The sequence below is a fragment of the Schistocerca cancellata genome, chromosome 2, assembly GCF_023864275.1.
Source record: "Schistocerca cancellata isolate TAMUIC-IGC-003103 chromosome 2, iqSchCanc2.1, whole genome shotgun sequence".
In the NCBI taxonomy this organism is placed as follows: Eukaryota; Metazoa; Arthropoda; class Insecta; order Orthoptera; family Acrididae; genus Schistocerca; species Schistocerca cancellata.
The window spans coordinates 264,009,452-264,036,050 of NC_064627.1; the positions used below are offsets into that span (position 1 = coordinate 264,009,452).

The window sequence follows — 26,599 nt, forward strand, 5'->3', positions numbered from 1 at the left end:
CACTCTGGTGAGCAGAGAGAATTGTGCTCTCCACAGCTTAGGGAGGGAGGGAGGGAGGGAGGGAGGGAGGGAGGGAGGGAGGGAGGGAGGGAGGGAGGGAGGGAGGGAGGGAGGGAGGGAGGGAGGGAGGGAGGGAGGGAGGGAGGGAGGGAGGGAGGGAGGGAGGGAGGGAGGGAGGGAGGGAGGGAGGGAGGGAGGGAGGGAGGGAGGGAGGGAGGGAGGGAGGGAGGGAGGGAGGGAGGGAGGGAGGGAGGGAGGGAGGGAGGGAGGGAGGGAGGGAGGGAGGGAGGGAGGGAGGGAGGGAGGGAGGGAGGGAGGGAGGGAGGGAGGGAGGGAGGGAGGGAGGGAGGGAGGGAGGGAGGGAGGGAGGGAGGGAGGGAGGGAGCACAAGTAATGTTCACACGCAACAGTTGTCCACAATCCCTGCGGACTGGGTTGGTTCCATAGAGTAAAGACGTGCTCAAGTTTCATACATCATTTGAAGCACTGCATTGGGGGGGGGACAGTTTCAAATCATATTGGTACACCATCACCTTGGCGACAAATCACCCTAAAAAGCCATGGTGTAGGCCCTGTAGTAATCTTTTTGTCCTTTGGTAGTGTACATCCCATTGCTGCCCACTGGCACATAGCTCATCAGACTGCAAGAGGACGTCACAATAGAAAATGCCTTGAACCATGTTTAGACTATTATTGGGAGTGACAGTCACCAGAATGTTAACCAGTTTGTCACAAGCAAGCAATGCCCATAACTGGGTAGGGGACGCAGTTTTAATCAAAATTTTTAGCCACTCTTCATTTTGGAGATGGCTGCAACTTCACCAAACTTCTACTTGTAGCTTCTACAAAGAATAAAGACTATGTGGCCAAGAAAGATCCCCCTCTCTGTCCTTGTACAAACTAGGTATTTTGGGGAGGGGTGGGGGGTTGGGGGGGGGGGGGGGAATATTTATCTGCCTATTGCTGAGCTCCTCCCACAGCACATCCAGGAAAGGAAACACTTTGGAATCTTGTCTCTCTGCATTGAACAAGTTCTTTCTCTCTAAAGAGACAGCTGGGGTTGTACAAAAACCAGTGGGAGAAAGCCCCATCCCTTCACATGCACAAGTCATCCAAATACTCCTAAGGGGATTTTTCCCATGGGCACCACCCAGCCTCAGCAATGAATACAAGGTGTGTTCCATAAGTAATGAGACCAGATTCATAAAATATATTCGTACAAATCAAAAATTTTCAAAATGGCACCCTCTTGTGTCGATACACTTCTGGAGGCAGTGTTTCCTGGCCTGGAAGGCATCCTGGAATGCTTTTCCTGGAATGTCCTTTAGAGTTGATGTAAAATGCGCCTGGGTGCTTTCAATCGTGTCCCAATGTTTTCCTTTCATGACTCCTTTTAACCGAGGAAACAAAAAATGTCAGCAGGAGCCAGGTCAGGACTGTAGGGAGGCTGGGGAACCAATGGGGTCTTGGTCCTGGCCAGGAAGTCTGACAGTGGCACTGTGACTCAGCACGTTGTCGTGGTGAACTTTCCACGTGTCCTTGACGTTGCTTCGGCAGTGAGAGACCCCCCTCCTCATTCTTTTGAGAACTTCCAAGTAGAAAGCTGAGTTCACTGTAGTCTCGGTAGGTATGAATTCATGGTGGACAATGCCTCTGATGTCAAAGAAGACAATGAGCATGGTTTTGATCCTGGACTTGCTCATACGTGCCTTTTGGGATGGGGCGACGATGGGGTGTGCCACTCTGAACTCTGCCTTTTGTCTCAAGGTCATACTCAAAAATCCATGACTCATCACCACTGATAACTGAGATTAAAAAATTAGGATCATTTTCACACATTTCCAACATTTCTCGGCACCGAAGCACTCGCATGTGCTTGTGTTCGTCGATCAACACTTCTGGGACGAGTTTGGTACACACCTTTCTCATGTTCAAATCTTTGGTCACAATGTGGAAAACTGTTGTTTTTCACAGGTTTAGAGTTTGTGCTATCAATTGAAGGCTCAGCCATCTGCCATAGTTCAAACAATCGTGCACACGCATCACATTTTTGTCGACTTGTGCGGTTGATGGCCGTCCACTGCAAGGTTCATCTGATGATCTCTTGGCCCTCCATGAACAACTTGTGCCATCAGAAAACTTGTGATTTGGACAAGCAATCAGTCCTGAAGGCATGCTGAAGTAATAGAAGCGTTTCGGTGGCAGACTTCCCACGTTTAACGCAAAATTTGATGGTGTACCGTTGCTCTACAGAATGATTCATTCTGCCGTTACATAAACTCAAAATGGGGTTCACGGAAACACATACTGACTCTCCAGCAGCTCACAGCCAAATGAGACAGAGCGTTCTGAAGCTAATACCCCTCCACTAAGCCCAGCCGATTACAAGACACTGTGGTGTACCGTTGCATCAGAAACAAATTGGTTGCATTACTTATGGAATGCACTCTGTACCTGCCCAGTAACCCATTGCTCAGAGTCCCTGTGTCCCAGTCATGATTGGTACACACTCCTTGCTATACAGGGGGAGCTTTCAAGCTCAGGCACCAGTAGAGTGAATCCTGCATGGTCAGAGGGCTACCTCCATGCTGATACTTTATGACCCCCTCTTGAAACGGGATGGCTACTTCTGTGCTAGGTTTTGGGCAGTCTCAGTGTCTCTGCCATGTTGGTTTTCAGTGTTCTCTTTCCTTCATTTTTACACTTAACATTTTTGTGAGGGATACTGAAGCTGCAGTGTTCATGTTTAGCATGCTAGCGTAAAGGGGATGCAAAACCAGGTAAGTGGTGAAGTCCATGCAATTCACATGTTTAAGTATATAAGTCAGCTGCCAGCATTTCCTTTGTCTTTGAGTAAAATTGTGTGTGTCAAATTCATTCTGAAAACTAGGAACAATAACTTGACCAAGTTTTGAATGTGTTTATGATGATTTTGTCAAAACTTGTGCAGGTGTTTTGATGTAATGTGTAGTATTAAATCAGTTGTATACATAACCTGTGTTTCCCAGGAAGATTATATACAGGGCTATTACAAATGATTGAAGCGATTTCACAGCTCTACAATAACTATTATTTGAGATATTTTCACAATGCTTTGCACACACATACAAAAACTCAAAAAGTTTTTTTAGGCATTCACAAATGTTCGATATGTGCCCCTTTAGTGATTCGGCAGACATCAAGCCAATAATAAAGTTCCTCCCACACTCAGCGCAGCATGTCCCCATCAATGAGTTCGAAAGCATCGTTGATGCGAGCTCGCAGTTCTGGCGCATTTCTTGGTACAGGAGGTTTAAACACAATCTTTCACATAACCCCACAGAAAGAAATCACATGGGGTTAAGTCGGGAGAGCGTGGAGGCCATGACATGAATTGCTGATCATGATCTCTACCACGACCGATCCATCGGTTTTCCAATCTCCTGTTTAAGAAATGCCGAACATCATGATGGAAGTGCGGTGGAGCACCATCCTGTTGAAAGATGAAGTCGGCGCTGTCGGTCTCCAGTTGTGGCATGAGCCAATTTTCCAGCATGTCCAGATACACGTGTCCTGTAACGTTTTTTTCACAGAAGAAAAAGGGGCTGTAAACTTTAATCCGTGAGATTGCACAAAACATGTTAACTTTTAGTGAATTGCGAATTTGCTGCATGAATGCGTGAGGATTCTCTACCGCCCAGATTCGCACATTGTGTCTGTTCACCTCACCATTAAGAAAAAATGTTGCTTCATCACTGAAAACAAGTTTCGCACTGAACGCATCCTCTTCCGTGAGCTGTTGCAACCGCGCCAAAAATTCAAAGCGTTTGACTTTGTCATCAGGTGTCAGGGCTTGTAGCAATTGTAAACGGTAAGGCTTCTGCTTTAGCCTTTTCCATAAGATTTTCTAAACCGTCGGCTGTGGTACGTTTAGCTCCCGGCTTGCTTTATTTGTCGACTACCGTGGGCTACGCGTGAAACTTGCCCGCACGCGTTCAACCGTTTCTTCGCTCACTGCAGGCCGATCCATTGATTTCCCCTTACAGAAGCATCCAGAAGCTTTAAACTGCGCATACCATCGCCGAATGGAGTTAGCAGTTGGTGGATCTTTGATTAACTTTGTCCTGAAGTGTCATTGCACTGTTATGACTGACTGATGTGAGTGCATTTCAAGCACGACATACGCTTTCTCGGCTCCTGTCGCCATTTTGTCTCACTGCGCTCTCGAGCGCTCTAGCGGCAGAAACCTGAAATGCGGCTTCAGCCGAACAAAACTTCATGAGTTTTTCTACGTATCTGTAGTGTGTCGTGACCATATGTCAATGAATGGAGCTACAGTGAATTTATGAAATCACTTCAATCATTTGTAATAGCCCTGTATTGTGTAGTATTACGTCATTAGCCTAAACTTGACGGTGTATGAGATAACCATGTTTGTGACAAAATATTCAACGGAAAATCCCACTCTTCCAGAAAATGAAAATATCCACTCCTATAACACCAAGCAAAAAGGAAACCTTCATTTAGAGCCCACCAACACCATCCTGTTGTAAAAACCATAGAGGGAGACCAAGATATGAATACACTAAGCAGATTCAGAAGGATGTAGGCTGCAGTAGGTACTGGGAGATGAAAGAGCTTGCACAGGATAGAGTAGCATGGAGAGCTGCATCAAACCAGTCTCAGGACTGAAGACGACAACAACACCACCACCACCACCACCACCACCACCACCACCACCACCACCACCACCACCACCCAGAATAAAAAAGGAACCCTGTATTATGGGAAGTTTATCATAAATAACTTCCCCCACAAATTAAATCAATAAATGACCTGGCAAATTTCAAGTCAACTGCTAAGGCAAATTTGACTCCTCATTGCTTCTATAGTCTCCACGAGTTCCTTCAGGAAGCTCGCTAATGATTTCTGTCTGTCTTAGTGATGTATCATATAAGTGTTACTAGACCTTTAATGATTTGCCATGTAAATGTTGCTGTAATACAAATATTAATCTGCCAGTACAGTACACACACTTTCTGCTTTAAAATATCTACACTATTTTTATTCAATATTTGCTCTGTATATTGTAACTCAGTGATAATTTAATGCAGAAATAATGAAATTAATGCAAATTTAACATATTTTGTTATACACTGACTTGTCCTACATCAGTATATACTGTGTGTACTATATGATTACCAGGACTTTATTCTACTTTTCATAAACATAGCTACAGTATCCTTGTTCACAACAAACAGTCCCCAAACTTCATTATGTACTTTGATGAAAAGGATACTTTTGAGAAGCTTCAGACATTGCAAATATTTTTGTAATTAATGAGTTCTTACATAATGTAACTCATAATAAACTGGTGTTTGGGACAGAGTTACTGTGAAGTCTGTATTGTCTTGATTTATTTGTCACGACAGACAAGAACTTAGATCCATTAAGACAGAAATCAAGCAGCATGTCAGATTATTTGGGCAAGACTCAGTACAAAGGGTAGGCATAAACTTATAATAGGGTCCTCCTATCAACCACCTGACTCACTTCCTGATGTAACCAAAAACTTTAAAGAAAATCTCAGTTCTGTAGTATGTATGTTCCCAATCACTGGTGGAGAGTTAACCATCCAATAATCAACTGGGAAACTTACAGTTTTGTTAGTGGTGGGAGTGATACAACATCCTGTCAAACATTGCTATCACCTTCTCTGGAAACTACTTAGAGCAGGTAGTTTAGAATATCACCCATGATGGAAATACATTAGATCTAACGGCAATAAGCAGACCTGACCTCTGAGGAACACACTTAAAACCAGTATCTGTGACTGAGGCAGTTTTAGCAACAATGGATACAAAGGTACAAAGGCTAATTAAAACAGTCATTCAGTCTGTTCAGAAAATTAGAGAAGCAGCAGTGTTATATCCCCATGAGAGACTGAAAATTTAGCCAGGACAGGAGCATGTAGAGGAACTATGGTTGGTTGGTTGATTTAGCATTTCTCCAGTTTTACCATACAGCATAATTGTACGACTGATGTTGGACAGGTCAAAGAAAAGTTGAAGTAATACATAGACTTAGCAAATAGTAGCAAAGTTCAAGTTTAATAGAATAGTTTATCATGAACTGGATAGGTAGGTACCCAACAGAACTGTTCAAAGTATGAGATCCTCCATGGTATACAGTCACTGTAGAGAACCTTCTAAAGAAAGAGAGACTACTGTATAACAGGTGTAAAACAAATCATATGGCTGTAGATAGAGATATGCTGAATGCAACAAGAGAACTATGTATGAAGCCCTCAATGAACACAGCAGAATATTGTCAAAAGATCTTTCACAAGACCAAAAGATCTTCTGGTCATATGTAAAGGACATTAGTGGCACTATGGCACTAGAGTTAGTGTCCACTTGCCAATGTAAGTCAGGAAATGAAATTGAGAGTAGCAAAGCAAAAGCAGAAATGCTTAACTATGTTTTCAAATATTCCTTTACAAAGGAAAACCCAGGAGTATTGCCCCAGTTTAATCCTTGTGCTGCTGAAAAGGTGAGTGAAATAGGTGTTAGTATCAGTGGCATCTTAAATCATTAAAACTGGAGAAAGACCCAGTGTCCAATGGAGACCCATCAGATTCTATACCAAATTCATAGATGAGAGAGCCCTCTGTCACCTATATTCTTGGATTCCTCAAACAAAAGATCACTTCCAGTAGCTGGAAGGAAGCAAAGGTCACACCCATCTATAGGGCAAGTAGCAGAAGTTATCCAAAATTGCCATCCAATATCCTTGACAAAGATCATAGATCAAGTGAAACCCAACTTGCAGTTTTCTCAGATGACATCCTGAAAGCCATGGCTTGAGGCAGTCGGGTAGATGCAATATTTCTCGATTTCCAAAATGCATTTAATTCAGTACAACACATATGCTTATTGTTGAAAATATCACTGTATCAGTTAACAGGTATAATTTGTGACTCCAATGAGGTTTTCTTGATAAGGAGTAGACAGTATGCTATCTTTGATGGATGGTGACAAAGATGAAGTACCTTCTGGTGCCCCTTGCTTTCCATGATGAATATTAATGATCTTTCAGACAATCTTAATAGTAACCTCAGGCTTTCTGCAAATGATGCAGTTATCTGCAACAAAGTACAGCCTAAACAAAGCTGTTCAGATATTCAATGAGACCTTGATAACATTTCAAAGTGTTGCAATGACTGGCAACTTGCTGTAAATGTTCAAATGGCTCTGAGCACTATGGGACTTAACTTCTGAGGTCATCAGTCCCTTAGAACTTAGAACTACTTAAACATAACTAACCTAAGGACATCACACACATCCATGCCCGAGGCAGGATTCGAACCTGTGACCGTAGCGGTCGCACGGTTCCAGACTGTAGCGCCTAGAACCACACAGCCACTCCAGCCGGCAAGTAAATGTTCAAAAATGAAACATTTTCCACTCCACAAAACAAAAAATCAAAAACCATAGCATCCTATGAATATAACAATATTGAGTCACAGCTGGAATCTATGAATTCTGAAAATCCTTAGTAGGGACATGAAGCGGAACAATCATGTAGCCTGAGTTATGGGTAAATCAGGAAGCAGACATCAGTTTATTGATAGAAAACTAGGGAAATGCAGTCAGGCTGCAAAGGAGACCACTTACAAACCATCTGTGTGGCCCACTCCTGAATATTGCTCTAGTGTGTGGGACCAGTACTAAATAGGATTAGTACTGGCAGAGGATATTTAACATATACAGGGAAGGGCAGATAAATTGTCAAAGGTTTGTCTGACACATGGAAGTGTGTCAATGATATATTGAAACAATGGCCTGACAGACTAAGATATGTGGACACTATCCTGATGGAATCTACCAACAAAGTTTCAAGACCCAGCTTTAAATGATAGCTATAGTAATATGCTACAACCCCCTGTATACTGCTCCCATAGGGATCTTGAGGATATGGTTAGATTAGTTACATCATGCACAGAAGCATTTAAACAATCATCTTTCCCACACTCCGTATGTGAATGGAATGTGAAAAGCCCTAATAAATGGTGCAGTGAAAGATACCCTCTGTCATGCACTTGACAGTGATTCGCAGAGTGTAGATGTTAATCAACAAACTTCTGTAATCAAACACACACACAACCTACCTTTTCGTATTTACTGCAATACTAACACTTACCGTCAATGGTGGAATGATAGCGGGAAGCCACAGCCAAGTGTCATCTGCATTTGCTGGAGAGATTGTACTATTACTGGAAGGGATCTTTCTGCAAATTGGTGTAGTTGGAGTAGTAGTAGTGACCACACTACCAGAAGTAGCAGCAGTGGAGGCTGTTTTGGTGAGAACAGCCGGTGAATTGCATTCATAGCTGATTGGAGACAAGGTTCTTGAGGACCATGCTGAGTCCACAGGGCTAATGGAGTCCAAGCTGTTGAGAAGTGGAGGAGATCCAGAAAAAGTTAGTTCTGGGCAAGTACTCCCTGGTGTGTACACTGGTGATATAGATTTCACTGACTTCACACCATCATCAGTTTCATTGTCTTGCTTTGGAATTTCAATACACAATGCTTTTCCCAATTTCTCCAGATCTGACTTGGCTGTATGTGGCACAAGTGAATGTGGTTCATCATGTAATACACAGCCACCATTGCTTATAATGACAGATATTCCATCACTGGAATATGTCATGAAACTACAATCATTGTCTGAGTATGCAGGGCTAGTTGGCTCTGGGATGTCCCTTTCTCCACCGAGTTCTAATACAGATGATGCTCTTAAGTCTAATTCCTCAGGCTGCGTTCTTGTTTGCACTGGAAATTTGACAGTTTGAGCATAGCTTTCCCTGGAATGTTCCAATCTTTTCATGCTTTTATCAGCCAAAAGTTCAGGTACAGTATGTCCAATATTGTCTTTGCCACACTTGTTCCTACTATTTGTCAGTTGTGGAACATTTATTTTCAGCTTCTCTTTTCTTGCTGTAGGCAGCGTGCTGCCGCTCTCACGTTGTTTGGTTGGCAATATTAACTCAGCTTGTCTGGATGATTTTGTTCCCTCAGCAGCCTTTTTTCCAACATTATGTGAAGTAGCCACCTTGTGGCTCTTTCTGGGGGAGTCATTCTTTTGATTAAACTTACCATCAGGCATAAAATCACTGAGTATTTTTTTTTCCATACGAGACTTCTGATGTGGGGTAGACAATGAACTCTTCTGAGACTCTGTGTGTGGTGTCCTACTGTGCTGTTGTGTTGGCGTGGAAGTACCCTGCAACAGAAAATAAATATCCCATGGGTTACTGTGGCAAAATGAGTTTTGCATAAAACTGAATATTAGCTGCATTTAGTATTTTCATCACACCTATAGAAGCTTCTGGCAACTTTTTAAATTTTGCTATTCATTCTCCTTATTGACAAAAAGCCAATTATGTTTGAAGTAGTAAAAACATATTTTGAGTGTAAATAAAACAACAGTTTTATGCCTTTCAGAAGACTTGTCTAGTAGGCAATTATTAATGTGTATTTTAATTTTTTATATATATACCTGCCAGCACTTTCATTTGGTAAGTCACATCATCTTTGTTTTTATATATATATATACTTCTGAGGTCATCAGTCCCTTAGAACTTAGAACTACTTAAACATAACTAACCTAAGGACATCACACACATCCATGCCCGAGGCAGGATTCGAACCTGTGACCGTAGCGGTCAACCCATTACATGCAGTCTCCCATCCTTCATCAAAGACACCAACCACTTTCTCGAATGCCTGGAATCCCTACCCAGTCTGTTACCCCCGGAAACCATCCTTGTAACCATTGATGCCACTTCCTTATACACAAATATTCCCCATGTCCAGGGCCTCGCTGCGATGGAGCACTTCCTTTCACGCCGATTTTTTTTTTTTAAAAGAAAGATGATGAGACTTACCAAACAAAAGCGCTCCGGAAAGGCAACTCACTCACCCTTCACAACCTTTCCAGCAAACCTCAACCTCCTCTCATTGCACACAAACCCAGTCTCTCCCATCTACTCAATCTCCCACTTCCAGCTCCACTCCCTCCAAAACCTCAAAATTCCAATCAACACAATCTGGAACCACAACACCCCAATTCAGTAGTTAACCTCTCCTCCAAACCTCTCTCCCAATCCGAAACCTCTGTCCTATCCAAAGGCCTCACCTTCAGCCCCACTCCCAGATTTAACCAAACAGCCCTTGTCAAAGATTTACTGTCCTACACCCGTACTCTCTGCTGGAAATATCACTTTGCCACGAAGAAAAATGATCCTAATCCTACTCCTAATGATCCAACTCCCCAAGATACTATCCAAATTGAACCATGCCTGGAACAGTTCCGTCCTCCGTCACAGCGGGACCCACCTCCTCTTCCTCAAAATCACCCTCTCCTAACCTTCCAGGAATTTCTGACTTCCAGCCTTGCCTCTCAATCCTTCTTAAAAAACCTTAATCCTACTCCCAACATCACCACTGCTGAAGCCCAGGCTATCCGTGATCTGAAGGCTGACCGATCCATCGTCATTCTTCCGGCGGACAAGGGTTCCACGACTGTGGTACTTGATCGTCAGGAGTATGTGGCTGAGGGACTGCGTCAGCTTTCAGACAACACTACTTACAAAGTTTGCAATGGTAATCCCATTCCTGATGTCCAGGCGGAGCTTCAAGGAATCCTCAGAACCTTAGGCCCCCTACAAAACCTTTCACCTGACTCCATCAACCTCCTGACCCCACCAACACCCCGCACCCCTACCTTCTACCTTCTTCCCAAAATTCACAAACCCAATCATCCCAGCCGTCCCATTGTAGCTGGTTACCAAGCCCCCACAGAACGCATCTCTGCCTACGTAGATCAACACCTTCAACCCATTACATGCAGTCTCCCATCCTTCATCAAAGACACCAACCACTTTCTCGAATGCCTGGAATCCCTACCCAGTCTGTTACCCCCGGAAACCATCCTTGTAACCATTGATGCCACTTCCTTATACACAAATATTCCCCATGTCCAGGGCCTCGCTGCGATGGAGCACTTCCTTTCACACCGATCACCTGCCGCCCTACCTAAAACCTCTTTCCTCATTACCTTAGCCAGCTTCATCCTGACCCACAACTTCTTCACTTTTGAAGGCCAGACATACCAACAATTAAAGGGAACAGCCATAGGTACCAGGATGGCCCCCTCGTACGCCAACCTATTCATGGGTCGCTTAGAGGAAGCCTTCTTGGTTACCCAGGCCTGCCAACCCAAAGTTTGGTACAGATTTATTGATGATATTTTCATGATCTGGACTCACAGTGAAGAAGAACTCCAGAATTTCCTCTCCAACCTCAACTCCTTTGGTTCCATCAGATTCACCTGGTCCTACTCTAAATCCCATGCCACTTTCCTTGACGTTGACCTCCACCTGTCCAATGGCCAGCTTCACACATCCGTCCACATCAAACCCACCAACAAGCAACAGTACCTCCATTATGACAGCTGCCACCCATTCCACATCAAACGGTCCCTTCCCTACAGCCTAGGTCTTCGTGGCAAACGAATCTGCTCCAGTCCGGAATCCCTGAACCATTACACCAACAACCTGAAAACAGCTTTTGCATCCCGTAACTACCCTCCCGACCTGGTACAGAAGCAAATAACCAGAGCCACTTCCTCATCTCCTCAAACCCGGAACCTTCCACAGAAGAACCCCAAAAGTGCCCCACTTGTGACAGGATACTTTCCGGGACTGGATCAGATTCTGAATGTGGCTCTCCAGCAGGGATACGACTTCCTCAAATCCTGCCCTGAAATGAGATCCATCCTTCATGAAATCCTCCCCACTCCACCAAGAGTGTCTTTCCGCCGTCCACCTAACCTTCGTAACCTCTTAGTTCATCCCTATTTTTTTTTTTTTTTTTTTTTGTGGTTTTAGGGCGCACAACTTCAATGGTCATTAGCGCCCTGACTACTCTAAAAATGCACCGCGAGCCACAAGTTGACAACAACAACTAAAAGGAAAAACACAATAAAGGACAGACTGACAGGCAGAAGATTAAAAAACTTCATCAAATGTCCTTAGCAAGGTGTGTCAAATTGATAAAACAAAGAACACGAGCAGCTGCTCGTGGGTCATCCGCTAAAACGGCATCGAAAGTAATAGGCAGGTTAAGATCGAGGCGCAGTTGGTTAAGATCGGGACAGGACATTAAAATGTGTCTAACTGTCAGCAAGTGCCCACATGGGCAGAACGGCGCCGGCGCAGCCGTCAGCAGATGGCGATGGCTGAACCGGCAGTGTCCAATCCTTAACCTTGCTAAAACGACCTCCTCCCGCCGAGAAGGGCGTGAGGAGGACGTCCAAGCCACGGGAAGAGGTTTTAAGGCCCGAAGCTTGTTGTCGGTAAGTGCAGCCCAATCGGCATGCCACAGCGACACAACGCGCCGACAAATGACCCTGCTAAGATCGGACGAAGGGACACAACAAGAAGCTGTCCGAGGCTGGAGGACCGCAGCCTTGGCCGCGGCATCTGCAGCTTCGTTCCCAGGGATACCGACATGGCCGGGAACCCACATAAAGCTAACCGGCGGACCGACGTCCACCAGCCGCTGAAGAGAGCGTTGGATCCGGTGAACGAAAGGGTGAACCGGGTACGGATCACTGAGGCTCTGGATGGCGCTCAGGGAATCTGAGCAGATGACATAAGCAGAATGTCGGTGGCGGCAGATGTAAAGAACAGCCTGGTAGAGGGCAAAGAGCTCAGCTGTGAAGACCGAACAATGGCCATGGAGCCGGTATTTGAAACTTTGTGCCCCGACTATAAAGGAACACCCAACCCCGTCATTGGTCTTAGAGCCATCTGTATAAATGAAAGTCATGGTGATGAACTTCGAACGAAGTTCCAAAAAACGGGAGTGGTAGACCGAACTGGGGGTGACCTCTTTTGGGAGCGAGCTGAGGTCAAGGTGAACGCGGACCTGAGCCTGGAGCCAAGGTGGCGTGTGGCTCTCGCCCACTCGAAAGGTTGCAGGGAGTGAAAAATGAAGGTGTTGAAGGAGGCGACGAAAGCGAACTCCAGGGGGTAGCAGGGCAGAGACATACAACCCGTATTGACTGTCGAGAGAGTCGTCAAAAAAGGAACGATAAGACGGATGGTCGGGCATTGACAGTAGCCGACAGGCATACCGACAAAGCAGTATATCGCGCCGGTAAGTGAGCGGCAATTCGCCAGCGTCAGCATGAAGACTCTCTACGGGACTGGTATAAAATGCTCCGATCGCAAGTCGTAAACCCCGATGTTGTATGGAGTTGAGGCGGCGTAAGATGGATGGCCGTGCAGAGGAGTATACAAAGCTTCCATAATCCAGCTTGGAGCGGACGATCGACCGATATAGACGAAGTAGGACGGTTCGATCCGCTCCCCACGAAATACCACTGAGAACACGGAGGACATTTAAAGAACGGGTACAACGGGCGGCCAAATATGACACATGTGGAGACCAGCTAAGTTTCCTGTCAAAGGTAAGGCCTAAAAATTTGGTTGTCTCCACGATTGGGAGAGCAACGGGACCAAGTCGTAAGGACGGTGGGAGAAACTCTTTGTAGCGCCAGAAGTTAATACAGACCGTCTTCTCGGCAGAAAAACGGAAGCCATTGGCGACACTCCAGGAGTAAAGACGGTCAAGAGAACGCTGAAGACAGCGCTCCAGGACACGTGTACGCTGCGCGCTGCAATAGATAGTAAAATCGTCCACAAAAAGGGAGCCTGATACATCAGCTGGGAGGCAATCCATTATTGGATTGATCGCGATGGCGAACAGAGCGACGCTCAAAACTGAGCCCTGTGGCACCCCATTCTCCTGGCGAAAGGTGTCGGACAGGACAGAACCCACACGTACCCTGAACTGTCGATCCATTAAAAAGGAACGAATAAAAAGAGGGAGGCGACCGCGAAGGCCCCATGTATGCATGGTGCGGAGAATGCCCGCCCTCCAACAGGTGTCGTAAGCCTTCTCCAAATCAAAGAACACAGCCGCGGTCGGGCGCTTCCGCAAGAAGTTATTCATAATGAAGGTCGACAAGGTAACCAGATGGTCAACAGCAGAGCGGCGCCTACGAAATCCACATTGTACATTTGTAAGTAGGCGTCGAGACTCAAGCAGCCAAACCAATCGAGAGTTAACCATTCGCTCCATCACTTTACAGACACAGCTGGTAAGCGAGATAGGTCGATAACTGGAAGGCAAGTGCTTGTCCTTCCCCGGCTTAGGAATCGGGACAACAATAGACTCGCGCCAGCATGCGGGAACATGTCCCTCAATCCAGATGCGATTGTATGTACGAAGAAGAAAACCTTTACCCGCAGGAGAAAGGTTCTTCAGCATCTGAATATGAATAGAATCAGGCCCTGGAGCGGAGGACCGTGATCGGCCAAGTGCGGTTTCGAGTTCCCGCATGGTGAATGGGGCATTATAACTTTCACAATTCGAGGAGCAAAAGTCAGGTGGCCTAGCCTCCTCTGCCTGTTTGCGGGGGAGGAAGGCAGGGTGGTAATGAGCGGAGCTCGAAACCTCGGCGAAAAAGCGGCCGAAGGCATTGGAGACAGCCTCAGGGGCCACAAGGACTTCATTCGCGACCTTCAAGCCAGAAACTGGGGAGTGGACCTTAGTGCCAGATAGCCGGCGCAGGCTACCCCAGACAACAGAAGAAGGAGTAAAACTGTTGAAGGTGCTTGTGAAAGCAGCCCAGCTGGCTTTCTTGCTTTCGTTAATAATACGACGACACTGAGCACGTAATCGTTTATAATTAATACAATTCGCCACTGTAGGGTGGCGTTTAAAGGTGCGTAAAGCACGTCGACGAGCACGTAAAGCGTCTCTACATGCTGCGGTCCACCAGGGGACCGGTACGCGACGTGGAGAAGAAGTAGGGTGAGGGATGGAATATTCAGCAGCAGCGAGAATGACTTCCGTGAGGTGTGCGACCTGACGATCGCAGCTTGTGAAGGTTTGATCCTGAAAGGTCGCCCTGGAAGAAAAGAGCCCCCAGTCTGCCTTGGAGATGGTCCAACTAGAGGAGCACGGAGAGGGAGTATGCTGCAGGAGATGGATAACACACGGGAAGTGGTCGCTCGAATATGTATCAGCAAGTGCATACCACTCAAACCGGCGTGCAAGTTGGGGAGTACATATAGAGAGGTCTAAATGGGAATAGGTATGAGATGTGTCCGAAAGAAAAGTAGGGGCGCCAGTATTAAGGCAGACAAGATTGAGCTGGTTGAAAAGGTCTGCTAACAAGGAGCCCCTCGGGCAGGAGGCTGGAGAACCCCAAAGTGGATGGTGGGCATTGAAGTCTCCAGTTAACAAAAACGGTGCAGGTAGCTGAGCAATAAGTTGCATCATGTCTGCCCTGGTAACGGCAGATGACGATGGAGTGTAAACGGTACAAAAGGAAAACGTAAAAGTGGGGAGAGTAATGCGGATGGCAACTGCCTGCAGGCCGGTGTGCAACGTGATGGGATCGTAGTAAATATCATCCCGGACCAGCAACATAACCCCTCCATGAGCTGGGATACCTACCATAGGGGGTAGGTCAAAACGCACAGAGGTGTAGTGTGCCAAGGCAATGTGATCGCATGGGCGTAGCTTCGTTTCCTGGAGGGCTACGACGAGCGGACGATGCAAGCGGAGCAGCAACTTCAAGTCCTCTCGGTTGAAGCGAATGCTGCGAATATTCCAGTGAATAAGTGCCATCGTAAGAAAAGGAAGACGAGAGAAGGGGTCACCTCGAAGGCCGCTTAGGGCCTGGCTTCGAGCGAGCACTGCCGCCGCTATCAGTAGGCGGACAGTCATCGTCCATGGGGTCTATAGGGTCATCGGCCATCTCGGGAGGATGGCCGGGAGGGGGAGCTTCCTCCGCCGGTGAACGGCCAGATGTACGGCTACCGGCGGTGCGGCCAGGCGAAACGGATGACGGCCTGGGGCGGCAACCGCTGGGTGGCGCAGGAGAAGAGATGCGCCGTGGCGGGGAAGGAGAACTGTGCTTCCTATGCGCCTTTTTGGAAGGACGTTTGGTGGAAGTATCGGTCGAAGGCTGGGAGGTCGAGGGACGGAGGAAGTCTGCACGGGATGGTTCCTTCTTGAAGGACCGTGCATCTGACTTCGGTGTCTTCGACTTAGCAGAAGCTGAGGAAGTGGCTGGTGTCTGTGGTGTGATGGGAGGAAGAGGAGACGTCGACCGCGCGATCTTAGCACTGGCCGAACGGACGACCGTGGTGCTGAAGGTCAGATCGCATGTCTGGGTTGCGACCTCCCGGGTAGTCCGAGGAGAGGCGAGGACAGTACTATATTTCCCCGCTGGGAGCAGCGTGGGCTTCCTACTAGCCAATAGCTTGCGAGCAGCCGAGGTTGACACTTTCTCTTTGACACGAATTTCTTGGATGCAACGTTCGTCCTTATAGACAGGACAGTCGCGGGAGGATGCGGCATGGTCACCCTGACAGTTCACACAATGAGGAGACGGAGGTGGACAGTCACCCTCATGGGCATCCCTGCCACAAGTGACACATTTAGCCGCATTGGAACAAGACTGTCGAGTGTGATTGAAACGCTGACACTGGTAGCAGCGCGTAGGTGTCGGGACATAGGGGCGAACAGAAATAACCTCGTAGCCCGCCTTGATGCGCGATGGCAGCTTAACACTATCGAAGGTCAAGAAGAGTGTCCGGGTCGGTACAAGGTCGTTGTTGACCTTTTTCATGACCCGATGGACAGCCGTCACGCCCTGCTCAGCGAGGAAAGATTGAAGCTCCTCGTCAGTCAATCCGTCGAGGGAGCTAGTATACACTACACCACGAGACGAATTCAAAGTGCGGTGGGCCTCCACCCGGACAGGGAACGTGTACAGGAGTGTGGCCCGAAGCAGTTTTTGTGCCTGAAAGGCATTCTCAGTTTCTAGTAATAAGGTGCCGTTACGCAACCTGGTACAAGATTTGACAGATCCGGCTATGGCATCAACGCCCTTCTGAATAACAAAAGGGTTGACAGAGGAAAAATCCTTTCCGTCCTCAGTGCGAGAAACTACGAGGAACTGTGGGGCAGGCGGTAGTACTTTTGTCACTGTTGGCTGGTCACGTTTCCGTTTTTGGGTCGAAGTCGAAAGCGATGGAGTAGAATCCATTGCGGAGGAATCCCCCATGATTGCCAGCGTCTCCGATGGCGCGCTCCTTCCTTGTGGGGACCCTCTCAGAGGGCACTCCCGCCTTAGGTGAATGTTTACACCTCAGGTCACACCTCCCGAGAAACAGACGGAGGGACCAATCGGCATGGTCAGAAGGTATCAGCTCAGGCAATCACCCCTCCCCGGGCCTGGCCTTTACCAGGGGGTACGCGCGTGCCTTACATGTCTACCCAGGGCGGGGACTTACGCGTTACCCCGTCACCGGCTACGCGTGCGAACGCGTGGGTCGGCCTTCAGACACGCACAGGGAGGAAGGAAGAAGAGGAAAAAGAAGAGAGAGAGAGGGAGAAAGAGGACAGACTGTCTCAAACGCCGAGGCGGAGACCAGAGAAGGCAAGGAGAAGAAGGCAATGAGAAGGCAAGGAGAAGAAGGCAATGAGAAGGCAAGGAGAAAAAGGCAATGAGAAGGCAAGGAGAAAAAGGCAATGAGAAGGCAAGGAGAAAAAGGCAATGAGAAGGCAAGGAGAAAAAGGCAATGAGAAGGCAAGGAGAAAAAGGCAATGAGAAGGCAAGGAGAAAAAGGCAATGAGAAGGCAAGGAGAAGTCAAGGGAAAGAGTAAGGAAGACAGTGAGGTGGAGAAGAGCAAAGAAAGGGACCAACAAAAGGAAGGAAGAAACGAGAAGTTTAAAACCAAAAAGACCACGATTATAGGTCGTGAAGATCGTCCGTCTCCGGACGCAGGCGCTAACTACCCCCGTGAGGGGGATGGACTCCTTTTAGTCGCCTCTTACGACAGGCAGGAATACCTCGGGCCTATTCTAATCCCCGGACCCGCAGGGGGGAGTTCATCCCTATGAAATCCCCAAACCACCTTCCCTACCCTCTGGCTCCTACCCCTGTAACCGCCCCCAGTGTTTTTTTTGTTTGTTTGTGGTTTTAGGGCGCAAAACTTCTATGGTCATTAGTGCCCAGCCCGTGACTTAAGACAGTAAAAATCCGAAATTGAAAACCAGCAGCAATTGGAACAAAGTCATAAAATTGGAGAAACTGAAAGTAGAAATAATGCTTAAAAATCAACTACAGAAAGGGGGTGGTTGTGCCCAAAAAAAGCTTCAAATGACTGACGTCATTTCACTGTCACTAATAAATTGGAGAACGCGGTCGGCTGAGCGCGTGTCATCTGCTAAAATTGATGATAGATCAGGCGATAGCTGTAGACGGGAGCGTAACGGATTAAAATAGGGGCATTCAATTAAAAGGTGTCTTACCGTCCACAGCTGAGAGCAGTGGGGACAGAGTGGGGGAGGATCACCGCTTAAAAGATGTTGATGGCTAAAGACAGTGCCCTATCTGGAGTCTAGCTAAAATTACCTCCTCCCGACGACGCGTTCGGGAGGAAGAGGTCCAAGCGCAAGGAAGGGCTTTCACTTCCCGCAATTTATTACGGGGAAGTGTTGACCAATGCGCATGCCATAAATGAGCAACTTTGCGACATAAACCGCTCTGTAGATCGGTGAAGGGAAGCGACTGAATAGCTGGCCGAGGAAGAGAGACTGCAGCCTTGGCCGCTATATCGGCCGCCTCATTCCCACAGATACCAGCGTGTCCCGGGAGCCAGAGGAACGCCACCGAGACGCCCCCCAGGTGGAGCAAGTGCAAACAGTCCTGAATCCGGTGGACCAGAGGGTGCACAGGGTAAAGAGCTTGGAGACTGAGGAGAGAGCTGAGAGAATCTGAGCAGATAACGTACTGTATCCGCTGATGGCGGCGGATGTAGTGGACAGCCTGGAGAACAGCGTAAAGCTCCGCAGTATAAACCGAACACTGATCGGGAAGCCGAAAGCGATTTGGGGTGTCGCCGATATAGGCACTCCCTACACCTAACGATGTTTTCGAGCCGTCTGTGTAAATAAATGTGGCGTCCGTCATTTCTGCACAGAGAGCAGCAAATGCCCGACGATAAACAAGTGTAGGGGTACCATCCTTGGGAAATTGACAAAGGTCACGGAGCAGGCAGATCCGGGGACGGAGCCAAGGCGGTGCTGTACCCCAAGTTGTCAAGAAGGTTTTAGGAAAGCGGCAGGAAAGAGAATGGAGCAGTTGACGGAAGCAGACTCCCGGGGGTAGTAGGGAGGAGGAGCGGTCTGCATACCCTACATCAAAGGAGGCGTCGAAAAAAACGTCATGGGCTGGATTAGCAGGCATGGAAGACAGATGGCTAGCAAAACGACTCAGGAGGACTGCTCGCCGATTGGACAGCGGAGGTTCAGCAGTCTCAGCATAAAGGCTTTCCACAGGGCTGGTGTAAAAAGCTCCAGACACTAAACATAATCCACAGTGGTGGATAGAGTCGAGACGCCGAAGAATAGACGGCCAAGCAGAGGAGTAGGCTATGCTACCATAATCCAATTTCGAGCGCACTAAGGCGCGATAGAGGCGGAGAAGGACCACTCGGTCTGCTCCCCAGGAGGTACCATTCAGGACACGGAGGGTGTTAAGCGATCGCAGACAGCGAGCCGAAAGATAGGAAACGTGGGAGGACCAGCACAGTTTTCTGTCAAACATAAGACCCAAGAATTTAGTGACGTCTGAAAACGGAAGGTTGACAGGACCTAGATGTAAGGAGGGCGGAATGAACTCCTTACGTCCCCAAAAATTGACACAAATGGTCTTACTGGGTGAGAAACGGAAGCCGGTTTCGATGCTCCACGAGTGGAGGCGACCGAGACATCCTTGAAGACGTCATTCAAGAAGGCTGGTCCGTTGAGAGCTGTAGTAGATCGCAAAATCGTCCACAAAGAGGGAGCCCGAGACATCAGGAGGGAGACAATCCATAATTGGATTTATGGTGATGGCAAACAGTACAACACTCAGCACGGATCCCTGGGGTACCCCGTTTTCTTGGGAGAAAGTACGGGAGAGAGTAGTGTTCACCCGCACCCTAAAAGTGCGCTCTGCCATAAATTCGCGAAGAAAAAGGGGCAGCCGGCCTCTAAAGCCCCAAGAGAACAGTGTGCGGAGGATGCCTGTCCTCCAACAGGTATCGTATGCTCTCTCCAGATCAAAAAATATTGCTACCGTTTGGCGTTTCCGGAGAAAATTGTTCATGATATAAGTGGAGAGAGCAACAAGATGGTCAACTGCAGAACGATGCTTCCGAAATCCGCATTGGGCTGGTGTTAAAAGACTGCGGGATTCCAGCCACCAAGCTAAACGGTAATTCACCATACGCTCCAAAACCTTACAGACACTACTCGTGATAGAAATGGGGCGATAGCTAGAGGGGAAATGTTTGTCCTTTCCAGGTTTCGGAACGGGAACGACAATAGCTTCCCGCCACCGTCTGGGAAAGGTACTGTCGGTCCAAATTCGATTATAAAGGCGAAGGAGGTAATGCAGACTATGGGTTGGTAAATGCAGCAACATTTGGACATGGATACCATCTGGTCCTGGGGCGGAGGAGCGAGAAGAAGAGAGGGCATGTTGGAGTTCCCGCATGGAGAAAACAGTATTGTAGCTTTCGTGATTTTGAGAGGAGAAAGCAAGATGCCGCACTTCCGCTGCACGTTTCTTCGGGAGAAACGCTGGCGGGTAATTGGAAGAGCTCGAAATCTCAGCAAAGTGCTGACCCAACGAGTTAGAAATTGCGACGGGGTCCACTAAGGTATCATGCGCAACAGTGAGCCCAGAGACCGGGGAGAAACTAGGCGCGCCTGAGAACCGTCGAAGCCAACTCCAAACTTCCGAGGAGGGAGTGAAGGTGTTAAATGAGCTAATAAAGAATTTCCAGCTTGCCTTCTTGCTATCGCGGATGACGCGACGGCATCGCGCACGGAGCTGCTTATAGCGGATACAGTTGGCCAAAGTAGGATGGTGATGGAAAATGCGAAGAGCACGTCGCCGCTCACGTATTGCGTCACGGCATGCCTCGTTCCACCAAGGAACTGGGGGGCGCCGGGGCAATTCGGAGGTGCGTGGTATTGAATGTTCCGCAGCTGTAAGAATAACGTCGGTAATATGTGTGACCTCATCGTCGACGCTGGGAAAGCGACGGTCATCGAATGTCGCTAGAGACGAAAAAAGTGTCCAATCGGCTTGGGCAAATTTCCAGCGTCGCGAGCGCATATATGGCAGTGGAGGCTGCAGTCTAAGGACACATGGAAACTGGTCACTCGAGTGTGTATCATCAAGGGCGAACCATTCGAAGCGCCGAGCTAGCGGAACAGTACCGACCGCAAGGTCCAAATGAGATAAATTTGTCGTGGAGGCAGACAAAAATGTGGGGACCCCAGTGTTGAGGCAAACTAGATCCGCTTGGTGGAAGATGTCTAGCAATAGAGAGCCACATGGAGAAGGATGTGGAGATCCCCAAAGCGGGTGGTGGGCATTGAAGTCCCCAACCAGCAAATAGGGGGGTGGAAGCTGACCAAGAAGACGAAGGAGATCAGCTCGTGCCATTGGCGTGGATGATGGAATGTATACAGTACAAAGAGAAAACGTGTATCCGGAAAGGTAGAGACGGACGGCGACAGCTTGGAAGGAAGTGTTTAAGGGGATTGGGTGATAATGGAGAGTATCATGGAGAAGAATCATGAGTCCTCCATGGGCTGGAGTGCCTTCAACAGAGGGGAGGTGATTTCGGACGGACTGAAAATGAGGGAGAACAAAGCGGTCATGGGGACGCAGCTTTGTTTCCTGAAGACAGAAGATGACCGGCGAGATGGACATGGGGTGAACAGAAAATGGAGGAATGTGACCAAAGTTGCTGTCAACTCAAAGACTGCTCGGAGCTAGCAACCGACAGCATGGAATGGCATTCAGCCGAAGGCAGAAGATCCTGATCCATAGGTTGGTCAGGAGCAGCCCCTGCCACCAGCGATCAGCCGGTTGACCGGCCACCAGCAGTGCGCCTCGGCGACACAGAAGACGGCCGAGGGCGATTTCCGCCAGGTGGTGCTGTAGATGGGACATGCCTTGGCGGAGAAGGAGAGGAACTGGGTTTCTTTGTAGCCTTCTTGGAACTATGATGTTTAGATGAAGGAGGAACCGATGGTTGTGAAGTTGCGGTACGTAAAAACTCTTCACGAGTATGCTCTTTTTTCGAAGACTTGGCCTCTGACTTTTGGGCTCGAGATTTAGCAGAACCCGACTAAGGGTGAGCCATAGAGTGGGCAGGCGAAAGTGGTGAGGTTGAACGAGTGATCTTTGCGCTGGCCGATCTGACGACCGTGGCACTAAAGGTGAGGTCGCAAGTCTGCGTGGCCGCCTCCTTTGTTGGCCGAGGAGAAGCAAGGACAGTGCTGTATTTTCTGTCTGAGGCACGGTGGGCTTGCGACTGGCGAATAATTTTCGAGCAACAAAGGTCGACACCTTTTCCTTCACTCTTATTTCCTGGATGAGCTTTTCATCCTTAAAAACGGGGCAATCTCGAGAGGAAGCAGCGTGGTCACCCATACAGTTGATGCAGCGAGGGGATGGAGGTGGACAAGCACCCTCATGGGCATCCTTGCCACACGTAACACATTTGGCCGGATTGGAACAAGACTGGCTGGTGTGATTGAACCGCTGACACCAATAGCAATGTGTAGGGTTTGGGACATAAGGACGAACGGAAATTATCTCATAGCCTGCTTTGATTTTCGATGGGAGTTGAACTTTGTCAAATGTCAAGAAGACAGTGCGGGTTGGAATGATGTTCATGTCAACCCGTTTCATAACTCTATGAACAGCCGTTACGCCCTGGTCAGACAGGTAGTGCCGAATTTCTTCGTCAGACAAACCATCGAGGGAGCGTGTATAAACGACTCCACGTGAGGAATTTAAGGTACGGTGCGGTTCCACCCAGACAGGGAAGGTGTGGAGCAGAGAAGTACGCAGCAATTTTTGTGCCTGGAGGGCACTGTGTGTTTCTAACAACAGGGTGCCATTCCGTAATCTGGAACAAGACTTTACAGGACCTGCAATTGCGTCGACACCTTTCTGAATAAGGAAAGGGTTGACCGTGGTGAAGTCGTGACCATCAGACCGAGAAACAACAAGGAACTGTGGCAACGATGGAAGAATCGTCTGTGGCTGAGACTCAGTATACTTACGTTTGTGAGCAGACATAGTGGAAGGTGAGGAAACCATTGCGGAAGAATCCCCCATGATTACCGGCATCTCCGATGGCGCGCTCCTCCCTTGTGGGGGCCCTCTCTGAGGGCACTCCCGCCTTAGGTGATTGTTCACACCTCAGGTCACACCTCCCGACAAACGGACGGAGGGACCAATCGGCACTTTCGGAAGGTATCAGCTTGGGTAATCACCCCTCCCTGGGCCTGGCCGTTACCAGGGGGTACGTACGTGTCCTACCTGTCTACCCGGGGCGGGGAATTACGCGTTACCCCGTCACCGGCTACGCACAAAAGGCGTGGGTCGGCCTTCAGACACGCACAGGGAGGAAGAAAGAGAAAGGGAAAGGGAAAGGAAAGAAGAGGGGTCTCAAACGCCGCAGTGGAGAAAAGGGTAAAGAGAAGAGGTAAGGAAAAGAGAAGGACAAAGGAAGGAAGAAGACATAAAAGCAAGGAAGGCGAAGAATGCAGTACATTTACGAGCGTCCGTCTCCGGACGTAGGCACAAACCATACTCCCAGATGGGGAGAAAGGGAAGCAAAGAGCCAATGGTGAGGGGAGGAGGGGCGAAGATGCGGGATGGGGAAGGATGCGGAAAGGGAAGGTATGCAGCCCGGAAAGGAAGGAAGGAAGGCCACATTAGCTCGGGGTCCCGTGCTCGCTACGCACGTATCCACAAAGGAGTTGTGGAGCCCCTGGGGGGAAAGCACCCACGTGATTTACCAACTGACCTGCCTACACTGTGAAGCGTTCTATGTGGGAATGACCAGCAACAAACTGTCCATTCGCATGAACGGACACAGGCAGACAGTGTTTGTTGGTAATGAGGATCACCCTGTGGCTAAACATGCCTTGGTGCACGGCCAGCACATCTTGGCACAGTGTTACACCGTCCGGGTTATCTGGATACTTCCCACTAACACCAACCTGTCAAAACTCCGGAGATGGGAACTTGCCCTTCAGCATATCCTCTCTTCTCGCTATCCGCCAGGCCTCAATCTCCGCTAATTTCTAATTTCTAATTTCAATCTGCCGCCGCTCATACCTCACCTGTCTTTCATCATCATCTTTGCCTCTGTACTTCCGTCCCGACTGACATCTCTGCCCAAACTCTTTGCCTTTACAAATGTCTGCTTGTGTCTGTGTATAAGCGGATGGATATGTGCGTGTGTGCGCGCGCACGAGCGAGCGAGCGAGCGTATACCTGTCCTTTTCCCCCCTAAGTTAAGTCTTTCCGCTCCCGGGATTGGAATGACTCCTTACCCACTCCCTTAAAACCCATATCCTTTTGTCTTTCATTCTCCTTCCCTCTTTCCTGACGAGGCAACCGTTGGTTGCGAAAGCTATAATTTTGTGTGTATGTTTGTGTGTCTATTGATCTGCCAGCACTTTTGTTTGGTAAGTCTCATCATCTTTCTTTTTAAATATATTTTTCCCACGTGGAAAAAATTAGCGGAGATTGAGGCCTGATCCACCAGGCCTCAATCTCTGCTAATTTCAAGTTGCCGCCACTCATACCTCACCTGTCATTCAACAACATCTTTGCCTCTGCACTTCTGCCTCGACTGACATCTCTGCCCAAACTCTTTGTCTTTAAATATGTCTGCTTGTGTCTGTATATGTGTGGATGGATGTGTGTGTGTGCGCGCACGAGTGTATACCCGTCCTTTTTTCCCCCTAAGGTAAGTCTTTCCACTCCCGGGACTGGAATGACTCCTTACCCTCTCCCTTAAAACCCACATCCTTTCGTCTTTCCCTCTCCTTCCCTCTTTCCTGATGAGGCAACAGTTTGTTGCGAAAGCTTGAATTTTGTGTGTATGTTTGTGTACGTTTGTGTGTCTGTCGACCTGCCAGCACTTTCATTTGGTAAGTCACATCATCTTATATATATATATATATATATATATATATATATATATATATATATATATATTCAGACATTCTACATCAAATAAAAATTGCTTTGTTCTCAAAGTTTATGTCTGTAAGCTATAAGTTTGATGACATATGGGCTACATTTGGATAACAGATGGAAGAGAAGGGGAGGGGGGAAGGGGGGAAGGGGGGGAAGGGGGGGTTAAAAATAGTAAAAGGAGACCTACACATGAATACTGTGAATACAGCTGGTTTTAATGGATCTAACTTACAGCGGTTCTTCAGGGATGAAAATACTTGCACACGAGAGTGTACTGCAGAGAGCTGTAACAGACTCTTCTTCAGACTGAGTGCTACAAGATGAGCTACTACAAAAATTTCAACAACTAGTTAGGACACTTCAACATTTTCCATTTTTTTTAGATGTGAAGTAGCAGTTATAATTTATCAAATGTAAATAATAGCATTCACCTATATTAACAGTACTTCAAACATTGCAGCAAATCATTTTGGGGGAGAATGCTCTCATCTGGTTGTGAATACTGGACACTCATGGTCAAAATACTAGTAATTCTTAACACCACATTTGTTATATTCATAAACAAAAACATACTGGAATGAGTCAATCTGATGAGAGCACAGTCTCTTTAAACATGTAACATGTCAAGTACTGTTAAACTCTGTTGGAGGCTATCAAATTCAAACCAACTGGTTATGACTTATCACAACACCAGTGAAACACTGCTCTAGAACACACAAGTATGCCACTCACCTTAGCCACAGCAGTGCACACTTTCTTCCACCATTGGTTCTCTTTGAACTGCAGCTCAACTACTGGTAACAATAAGCATTGTCTGGAATCAACACTGTGCCATCTGTTGAGTCTGGGGCCAGAATGGGGATGCAAGTCATGTGGTCCCGTTAAAGAACTTGATATAATAAGTTAACGGAAGAGAAATGATGTAATACTGTGTGGTTTGTGCACACATTTCATGAAATAAGTAACTTACCCCAGGTTTTTCTGTCACCTTAATCATCATCTCAATTTGTGTATTAATTGCTTCAGCCCTTAAATGGAATTAGGAATAGTTTTCTTTTAAAAGACATGGAAATTAAAGAGGTTCAGCAAGCTTATTTTGAAGTTTTTTGTTCACTGTTCTGTAGAACATGGCACCAGAGACAACATAGCCCCACTGCAAATCATGTTCTCAAGTTTGGGATGAGTTGGCTGGTGTATGTAAGCAGCTGAAAATCACCCTGGAAACTCTAGTGATTGGAAACAACTGCAAATGATTGTATTGAGAGGGTTCCTGGGAGTTGTGCACCACAGATACCAAATGTATCTGAAGTCCTCTTCAGTGTACCTCGTCTCGTCTGCAGGAAGTATGAGGTCTGTCACTACTCATCCTCTTGACTGGATACTGTGTCACTGTTACAT

At 47.7% G+C, this 26,599-nt stretch overlaps 1 protein-coding gene across 1 annotated transcript in view; it reads right to left on the reverse strand.

The window, feature by feature from the left end:
- Positions 1-26,599, reverse strand: part of LOC126161606 (uncharacterized) — a 291,084-nt gene that overhangs the window by 42,060 nt on the left and 222,425 nt on the right. Inside the window, exon 3 of the mRNA XM_049917557.1 lies at positions 8,182-9,264. Within this exon, the coding sequence (XP_049773514.1) occupies positions 8,182-9,264 (1,083 nt within the window). The remainder of the gene's footprint in view (positions 1-8,181; positions 9,265-26,599) is intronic.